The sequence below is a fragment of the Salvelinus alpinus genome, chromosome 30 (assembly GCF_045679555.1).
Source record: "Salvelinus alpinus chromosome 30, SLU_Salpinus.1, whole genome shotgun sequence".
Lineage (NCBI taxonomy): Eukaryota > Metazoa > Chordata > Actinopteri > Salmoniformes > Salmonidae > Salvelinus > Salvelinus alpinus.
Genome location: NC_092115.1, coordinates 4,913,752 through 4,923,751, shown reverse-complemented (window position 1 = coordinate 4,923,751; position 10,000 = coordinate 4,913,752). Strand labels below are relative to the sequence as shown.

Below are 10,000 nucleotides of genomic sequence, written 5' to 3'. Positions count from 1 at the left end.
AGGGGTGGCAGGTAGCCTAGTGGTTAGAGTGTAGGGGTGGCAGGTAGTCTAGTGGTTAGAGTGTAGGGGCGGCAGGTAGTTTAGTGGTTAGTGTGTAGGGGCGGCAGGTAGCCTAGTGGTTAGAGTGTAGGGGCGGCAGGTAGCCTAGTGGTTAGAGTGTAGGGGCGGCAGGTAGCCTAGTGGTTAGAGTGTAGGGACGGCAGGTGTCCTAGTGGTTAGAGTGTAGGGACGGCAGGTAGCCTAGTGGTTAGAGTGTAGGGACGGCATGTAGCCTAGTGGTTAGAGTGTAGGGGTGGTAGGTAGCCTAGTGGTTAGAGTGTAGGGACGGCAGGTAGCCTAGTGGTTAGAGCGTTGGACTATTAATTGAAGGTTACAAGATCGAATCCCCGAGCTGTCAAGGTAAACATCTGTCGTTCTGCCCCTGAACAAGGCAGGAACCCACTTTTCCTAGGCCGTCATTGAAAATAAGAATTTGTTCTTAACTGACTTGCCTAGTTAAATATCCCGAGCCAGGAGGAAAATATGCCGATGTGCCCTTGAGCAAGGCACTTAACCCTAGTTGCTCTGTATACGAGAGTCTGCTAAAAGTAAATGTGAAGACTGGAAATCAGTGAAATGACTGTATCAAACCGACTATGACCCCACGTGCATCTCAGGTCAGCTCACTGATACACACTTCCTGTTACAGATGTCGTATAAACTAAATGGTTTAATCAGAAGTAATGTATTTGGAATTTACATGATAATGTTTCATGTCTGTTCTCCAGGGAAGGGAATTCACCTGATCACCACGTGGCCATCACCTACAGTCAGCTGCTGGGACAGGTGTGCAGGTGTGCCAACGTTCTGAAGCAAATGGGTAAGACCAAACCATCTGGCTCTTTCAAAGATGGGGGGGGGGGGAATTTGTAAAAACAGCACTTTTCCACTTTCCCTCTCTAAACATTTTTAATACAGTAAAAGTGTCAAAAACACGCCGTTTGACACTTGGGTTTTGGATACTCAGATTCCTTAATATTTCTTCCACCTGTTTGTCTTCTGGCATGTGTGTTAACAGGAGTGAGGAAGGGAGACAGAGTGGCCATCTACCTCCCTATGATTCCGGAGCTGGTGTACACCATGCTGGCCTGCGCCAGGATAGGAGCTGTCCACTCCATCGTGGTCAGTGCAGGGATTGACATTAAGGGTTGCCCTTATTGCCTGGGGGGGGGGGGGGATAAAACGTTGTAATATGAATCTCCAGGTGAACAAAATGAGAAGAACAGTCAGAGATAAAGTCAATCAGAAATCAATCCGGGTTATTAAAAGTTTCAACAGGGAGACACCACCCAGCACAGAAGCAGAGAAAATGTCTAACCGATCTTCTCTGAGAAGGCCCTTATATCCTACTGTTCTGTAAACACTAGTCACAGAGTCTATCAGGAAGTCAAATCATCAGATAACTGTTCTGTAAACACTAGCCACCGAGTTTATCAGGAAGTCAAATCATCAGATAACTGTTCTGTAAACACTAGTCACAGAGTCTATCAGGAAGTCAAATCATCAGACAACTGTTCTGTAAACACTAGCCACAGAGTCTATCAGGAAGTCAAATCATCAGACAACTGTTCTGTAAACACTAGTCACAGAGTCTATCAGGCAGTCAAACCAGCAGACAACTGTTCTGTAAACACTAGTCACAGAGTCTATCAGGAAGTCAAACCAGCAGACAACTGTTCTGTAAACACTAGTCACAGAGTCTATCAGGAAGTCAAATCATCAGACAACTGTTCTGTAAACACTAGCCACAGAGTCTATCAGGAAGTCAAATCATCAGACAACTGTTCTGTAAACACTAGTCACAGAGTCTATCAGGAAGTCAAATCATCAGACAACTGTTCTGTAAACACTAGCCACAGAGTCTATCAGGAAGTCAAAACAAAAGGCAGGATCACACAGTTCTAGAGAATCAAACAGTGTAGGGAATAGGATTCCATTATGGTTCACTATGTAGGGAATAGGGTTTAAACAGACAAACCAGGCTAGTTCTTCTCCGGCCCACGGTGGGTTTAAACAGTCAAACCAGGCTAGTCCTTCTCCGGCCCACGGTGGGTTTAAACAGACAAACCAGGCTAGTCCTTCACCAGCCCAGGGTGGGTTTAAACAGACAATCCAGGCTAGTCCTTCTCCGGCCCACGGTGGGTTTAAACAGACAAACCAGGCTAGTCCTTCTCCGGCCCACGGTGGGTTTAAACATGGGCCAAGTACACTATAACTGTCAGCATGGGATTTGAGCCAACATTATAGTAAGCATACAGTAATTTCACTAGCCAGCCGAGCCAGACAGTATTTCAGTCGTAACCTTGCGACTCATGAAAAGGTTATAGTGTGTGTATAGCGAATTTATAAATACCCCATATCTGGGTTGTCCCAAGGTTAATTTTTAGAGTGCATGCAGGGGCTGTTTTTGACCCGCTTAAATATAATGACCTCATTTCTGTTGGAGCATTGTTTTATGATGCTCTGTTTAAAGTTTCATGAATGTGACATTAAATTAAAATTACAGAGATAGTTTGGTTATTGCAGTGTCACTACCTCTATCCTGGGAATCCTGGCTCCTATCCTGGGGTATCCTGGGAAATCCTGGGGTATCCTGGCTCTATCCGGGGGTATCCTGGCTCTATCCTGGGGTATCCTGGAGTATTCTGGCTCTATCCTGGGGTATCCTGGCTCTATCCTGGGTATCCTGGTTCTATCCTGGGGTATCCTGGCTCTATCCTGGGGTATCCTGGCTCTATCCTGGCTCTATCCTGGAGTAATCTGGCTCTATCCTGGGGTATCCTGGCTCTATCCTGGGTATCCTGGCTCTATCCTGGTTCTATCCTGGGGTATCCTGGCTCTACCCTGTGGTATCCTGGCTCTATCCTGGGGTATCCTGGCTCTATCCTGGGGTATCCTGGCTCTATCCTGGCTCTATCCTGGCTCTATCCTGGGGTATCCTGGCTATATTCTGGCTCTATCCTGGGGTATCCTGGCTCTATCCTGGGGTATCCTGGCTCTATCCGGGGTATCCTGGCTCTATCCTGGGGTATCCTGGAGTATTCTGGCTCTATCCTGGGGGTATCCTGGCTCTATCCTGGGTATCCTGGCTCTATCCTGGCTCTATCCTGGGGTATCCTGGCTCTATCCTGGGGTATCCTGGCTCTATCCTAGGGTATCCTGGCTCTATCCTGGGGTATCCTGGCTCTATCCTGGCTCTATCCTGGCTCTATCCTGGGGTATCCTGGCTCTATTCTGGCTCTATCCTGGGGTATCCTGGCTCTATCCTGGGGCATCCTGGCTCTATCCTGGGGTATCCTGGCTCTATCCTGGGGCATCCTGGCTCTATCATGGCTCTATCCTGAGGTATCCTGGCTCTATCCTGGGTCATCCTGTTCTCTATTCTGGCTCTATCCTGGGGTATCCTGGCTCTATCCTGGGTCATCCTGTTCTCTATCCTGGGGTATCCTGGCTCTATCCTGGGGCATCCTGGCTCTATCATGGCTCTATCCTGGGGTATCCTGGCTCTATCCTGGGTCATCCTGTTCTCTATTCTGGCTCTATCCTGTGGTATCCTGGCTCTATCCTGGGTCATCCTGTTCTCTATCCTGGGGTATCCTGGCTCTATCCTGGGGTATCCTGGCTCTATCCTGGGTATCCTGGTTCTATCCTGGGGTATCCTGGCTCTATCCTGGGGTATCCTGGCTCTATCCTGGGGTATCCTGGCTCTATCCTGGCTCTATCCTGGAGTAATCTGGCTCTATCCTGGGGTATCCTGGCTCTATCCTGGGTATCCTGGCTCTATCCTGGTTCTATCCTGGGGTATCCTGGCTCTACCCTGTGGTATCCTGGCTCTATCCTGGGGTATCCTGGCTCTATCCTGGGGTATCCTGGCTCTATCCTGGCTCTATCCTGGGGTATCCTGGCTATATTCTGGCTCTATCCTGGGGTATCCTGGCTCTATCCTGGGGTATCCTGGCTCTATCCTGGGGCATCCTGGCTCTATCCGGGGTATCCTGGCTCTATCCTGGGGTATCCTGGAGTATTCTGGCTCTATCCTGGGGGTATCCTGGCTCTATCCTGGGTATCCTGGCTCTATCCTGGCTCTATCCTGGGGTATCCTGGCTCTATCCTGGGGTATCCTGGCTCTATCCTGGGATATCCTGGCTCTATCCTGGGGTATCCTGGCTCTATCCTGGCTCTATCCTGGCTCTATCCTGGGGTATCCTGGCTCTATTCTGGCTCTATCCTGGGGTATCCTGGCTCTATCCTGGGGCATCCTGGCTCTATCCTGGGGTATCCTGGCTCTATCCTGGGGCATCCTGGCTCTATCATGGCTCTATCCTGAGGTATCCTGGCTCTATCCTGGGTCATCCTGTTCTCTATTCTGGCTCTATCCTGGGGTATCCTGGCTCTATCCTGGGTCATCCTGTTCTCTATCCTGGGGTATCCTGGCTCTATCCTGGGGTATCCTGGCTCTATCATGGCTCTATCCTGGGGTATCCTGGCTCTATCCTGGGTCCTCCTGTTCTCTATTCTGGCTCTATCCTGTGGTATCCTGGCTCTATCCTGGGTCATCCTGTTCTCTATCCTGGGGTATCCTGGCTCTATCCTGGGGTATCCTGGCTCTATCCCGGGGTATCCTGGATCTATCCTGGGGCATCCTGGCTCTATCCTGGGGTATCCTGGCTCTATCCTGGGGCATCCTGGCTCTATCCTGGCTCTATCCTGGGTCATCCTGTTCTCTATTCTCGCTCTATCCTGGGGCATCCTGGCTCTATCCTGGGGTATCCTGGGGTATCCTGGCTCTATCCTGGGGCATCCTGGCTCTATCATGGCTCTATCCTGGGGTATCCTGGCTCTATCCTGGGGCATCCTGGCTCTATCATTGATCTATCCTGGCTCTATCCTGGGGTATCCTGGGGTATCCTGGCTCTATCCTGGGGCATCCTGGCTCTATCATGGCTCTATCCTGGGGTATCCTGGCTCTATCCTGGGGTATCCTGGCTCTATTCTGGCTCTATCCTGGGGTATCCTGGCTCTATCCTGGGGTATCCTGGCTCTATCCTGGGGCATCCTGGCTCTATCATGGCTCTATCCTGAGGTATCCTGGCTCTATCCTGGGTCATCCTGTTCTCTATTCTGGCTCTATCCTGGGGTATCCTGGCTCTATCCTGGGTCATCCTGTTCTCTATCCTGGGGTATCCTGGCTCTATCCTGGGGCATCCTGGCTCTATCATGGCTCTATCCTGGGGTATCCTGGCTCTATCCTGGGTCATCCTGTTCTCTATTCTGGCTCTATCCTGGGGCATCCTGGCTCTATTCTGGCTCTATCCTGGGGTATCCTGGCTCTATCCTGGGGCATCCTGGCTCTATCCTGGCTCTATCCTGGCTCCATCCTGGGGTATCCTGGCACTATCCTGGGGTATCCTGGCTCTATCCTGGGGCATCCTGGCTCTATCCTGGGGTATCCTGGCTCTATCCTGGGGTATCCTGGCACTATCCTGGGGTATCCTGGCTCTATCCTGGGGCATCCTGGCTCTATCCTGGGGCATCCTGGCTCTATCCTGGCTCAATCCTTGCTCTATCCTGGGGTATTCTGGCTCCATCCTGGGGTATCCTGGCACTATCCTGGGGTTTCCTGGCTCTATCCTGGCTCTATCCTGGGGTTTCCTGGCTCTATCCTGGGGCATCCTGGCTCTATCCTGGCTCAATCCTGGCTCTATCCTGGGGTATTCTGGCTCCATCCTGGGGTATCCTGGCACTATCCTGGGGTTTCCTGGCTCTATCCTGGCTCTATCCTGGGGTTTCCTGGCTCTATCCTGGGGTATCCTGGCTCTACCCTGGCTCTATCCTGGGGTATTCTGGCTCTATCCTGGGGTATCCTGGCTCTTTCCTGGCTCTATCCTGGTTCTATCCTGGGGTATCCTAGCTCTCTCCTGGCTCTATCCTGGCTCTATCCTGGCTCTATCCTGGGGTATTCTGGCTCTATCCTGGGGTATCCTGGGGTATCCTGGCTTTATCCTGGGGTATCCTGGCTCTATCCTGGCTCTGTCCTGGGGTATCCTGGCTCTATCCTGGCTCTATCCTGGCTCTATCCTGGGGTATTCTGGCTCTGTCCTGGGGTATCCTGGCTCTATCCTGGCTCTATCCTGGGTGTATTGCTTTGTCTCATTTAGTTTGAATTTGACAAAGCACATTCTAGATAGAAGTGGTTTTGTAACACCTTTTTTGCTGAGCACTATTAAACGTATAGATCCAGAGTCCAAGTCCTGAAACAATGTACTATAATAAAGTGGATTGCTCTGAATCAAATCAAATCAATTTATATAGCCCTTCTTACATCAGCTGATATATCTCAAAGTGCTGTACAGAAACCCAGCCTAAAACCCCAAACAGCAAGCAATGCAGGTGTAGAAGCACGAATAAGGTTGGTATGACAGATTTATAATGCTAAACTGAGTGTCTCTCTGCTCCTGTGAATTATCAACCTTGTCCACTTCACAAGTGGCAGTTTGTAAAGGATCAGGCCCACCTCTTGTGACAATCACTTTGTTAACTCATTGAAGGCCAACCTGGTCCCAGAATAATATAGACTTTAGTCCTTTAACTCCAGCTGTTTGTTGACCGAGGACTAAAACAGATTGAGCAACTAGGCAAATATCAAACACCTTTTTTTTTATATGCATCAACTGTGTATGAACAATAACCATCAATCACAATGTTCTGTTAAAGGACTCCAATAGATAGTCTGAAATGACCTGCTGTGGTGTGTGTGTGTGTGTGTGTGTGTGTGTGTGTGTGTGTGTGTGTGTGTGTGTGTGTGTGTGTGTGTGTGTGTGTGTGTGTGTGTGTGTGTGTGTGTGTGTGTGTGTGTGTGTGTGTGTGTGTGTGTGTGTGTGTGGGGGGGGTTCAGTTTGCAGGCTTCTCCTCTGAGTCTCTGTGTGAGCGGATCCTGGATTCCCAGTGTAGTATCCTGGTGACTGCAGGTAAGATAGTGTGGCTACCGGCTAATGCCCAATAAACTGACACCGTTCATGTACGACGTGGCTAATGCCCAATAAACTGACACCGTTCATGTACGACGTGGCTAATGCCCAATAAACTGACACTGTTCATGTACGACGTGGCTAATGCCCAATAAACTGACACTGTTCATGTACGACGTGGCTAATGCCCAATAAACTGACACTGTTCATGTACGACGTGGCTAATGCCCAATAAACTGACACTGTTCATGTACGACGTGGCTAATGCCCAATAAACTGACACCATTCATGTGGACTTTAGACTCTAGCTAGGCAATGTCCTGGTGTGGTGAGTGTCATCTGTTGTTATCAGAAGTTGTAAAGTAATTACATGTTGGCTTGGGTCTCTTTACCCCCCTCTCTCGCTCTCTCTCTCTCTCTCTCTCTCTCTCTTCCTCCCCACCCCCCTTTCTCTCTCTCTCCCCCCTCCCCCTCTCTCTCTCTCTTCCTCCCCCCTCTCTCTCTCTCTTTCCCCCCTCTCTCTCCCCCATCTCTTTCTCTTTCTCTCTCTCCCCCATCTCTCTCTCTCTCTCCCCTCCCCTCTCTCCTCCCTCTCTCCTCCCCCCTCTCTCCCTCCCTCCCTCTCGCTCCAGATGGTGTATACAGAGGGGAGAAATGGATCAACCTGAAGCAGATAGCAGATGAAGCTCTAGAAAAGTGCAAGGAGAAGTATGTCGTCCTGTTTACAGTGTTTTCTCTCTCTCTCTCTCTCTCTCTCTCTCTCTCTCTCCCCCTCTCTCTCTCTCTCTCTCTCTCTCTCTCTCTCTCTCTCTCTCTCTCTCTCTCTCTCTCTCTCTCTCTCTCTCTCTCTCTATTCTCCTCTCTCTCTCTCTCAATTCAATTCAATTGACTTTATTGACGTGGCAAGTTCATTATTACATACATTGTCAAAGTATACATATCTAAAAAATAAAATATATATGTATATACACTGCTCAAAAACATAAAGGGAACACTAAAATAACACATCCTAGATCTGAATGAATGAAATATTGTTATTAAATACTTTTTTCTTTACATAGTTGAATGTGCTGACAACAAAATCACACAAAAATTATCAATGGAAATCAAATTGATCAACCCATGGAGGTCTGGATTTGGAGTCACACTCAAAATTAAAGTGGAAAACCACACTACAGACTGATCCAACTTTGATGTAATGTCCTTAGAACAAGTCAAAATGAGGCTCAGTAGTGTGTGTGGCCTCCACGTGCCTGTGTGACCTCCCTACAACGCCTGGGCATGCTCCTGATGAGGTGGCGGATGGTCTCCTGAGGGATCTCCTCCCAGACCTGGACTAAAGCATCCGCCAACTCCTGGACAGTCTGTGGTGCAACGTGGCGTTGGTGGATGGAGCGAGACATGATGTCCCAGATGTGCTCAATTGGATTCAGGTCTGGGGAACGGGCGGGCCAGTCCATAGCATCAATGCCTTCCTCTTGCAGGAACTGCAAGGATATGGGATATGGTTTCACAAGGGGTCTGAGGATCTCATCTCTGTACCTAATGGCAGTCAGGCTACCTCTGGCGAGCACATGGAGGGCTGTGCGGCCCCCCCAAAGAAATGCCACCCCACACCATGACTGACCCACCGCCAAACCGGTCATGCTGGAGGATGTTGCAGGCAGCAGAACGTTCTCCACGGCGTCTCCAGACTCTGTCACGTCTGTCACATGTGCGTGTGAACCTGCTTTCATCTGTGGAGAGCACAGGGCGCCAGTGGCGAATTTGCCAATCTTGGTGTTCTCTGGCAAATGCCAAACGTGTTGGGCTGTAAGCACAACCCCCACCTGTGGACGTCGGGCCCTCATACCACCCTCATGGAGTCTGTTTCTGACCGTTTGAGCAGACACATGCACATTTGTGGCCTGCTGGAGGTCATTTTGCAGGGCTCTGGCAGTGCTCCTCCTTGCACAAAGTTGGAGGTAGCGGTCCTGCTGCTGGGTTGTTGCCCTCCTACGGCCTCCTCCACGTCTCCTGATGTACTGGCCTGTCTCCTGGTAGCGCCTCCATGCTCTGGACACTACGCTGACAGACACAGCAAACCTTCTTGCCACAGCTCGCATTGATGTGCCATCCTGGATGAGCTGCACTACCTGAGCCACTTGTGTGGGTTGTAGACTCCGTCTCATGCTACCACTAGAGTGAAAGCACCGCCAGCATTCAAAAGTGACCAAAACATCAGCCAGGAAGCATAGGAAACTGAGAAGTGGTCTGTGGTCACCACCTGCAGAACCACTCCTTTATTGGGGGTGTCTTGCTAATTGCCTATAATTTCCACCTTTTTTCTATTCCATTTGCACAACAGCATGTGAAATTTATTGTCAATCAGTGTTGCTTCCTAAGTGGACAGTTTGATTTCACAGAAGTGTGATTGACTTGGAGTTACATTGTGTTGTTTAAGTGTTCCCTTTATTTTTTTGAGCAGTGTATATACAAAATATATTTCTATATATATTTATATCTCTCTCTCTCTCTCTCTCTCTCTCTCTCTCTCTCTCTCTCTCTCTCTCTCTCTCTCTCTCTCTCTCTGTGTCTCTCTCTCTCCCTCTCCCTCTCCCTCTCCGTCTCCGTCTCCGTCTCTCTCTCTCTCTCTCTCTCTCTCTCTCTCTCTCTCTCTCTCTCTCTCTCTCTCTCTCTCTCTCTCTCTCTCTCTCTCTCTCTCTCTCTCTCTCTCTCTCTCTCTGTCTCCCTCTCTCTCTTTATGACGGATTCAATTTCCTGTTAACCTTATCCTCTTATAATGATGACCTAACCACTGAGATAGGAGCTGGGGCGCGCGCACACACACACACACACACACACACACACACACACACACACACACACACACACACACACACACACACACACACACACACACACACACACACACACACACACACACACACACACACACACACACACACACACACACACACACACACACACACACACACAGACACACAGACACA

The 10,000-nt window shown here is 49.6% G+C and overlaps 1 protein-coding gene across 3 annotated transcripts in view; it reads left to right on the top strand.

Moving 5' to 3' along the window:
• Positions 1-10,000, top strand: part of LOC139559617 (acetyl-coenzyme A synthetase, cytoplasmic-like) — a 47,051-nt gene that overhangs the window by 7,464 nt on the left and 29,587 nt on the right. For all 3 annotated transcript variants that reach the window (XM_071375765.1, XM_071375767.1, XM_071375766.1), the window contains 4 exons: positions 768-859; positions 1,058-1,161; positions 6,935-7,007; positions 7,640-7,715. In XM_071375765.1, coding sequence (XP_071231866.1) covers positions 768-859; positions 1,058-1,161; positions 6,935-7,007; positions 7,640-7,715 — 345 coding nt within the window. The remainder of the gene's footprint in view (positions 1-767; positions 860-1,057; positions 1,162-6,934; positions 7,008-7,639; positions 7,716-10,000) is intronic.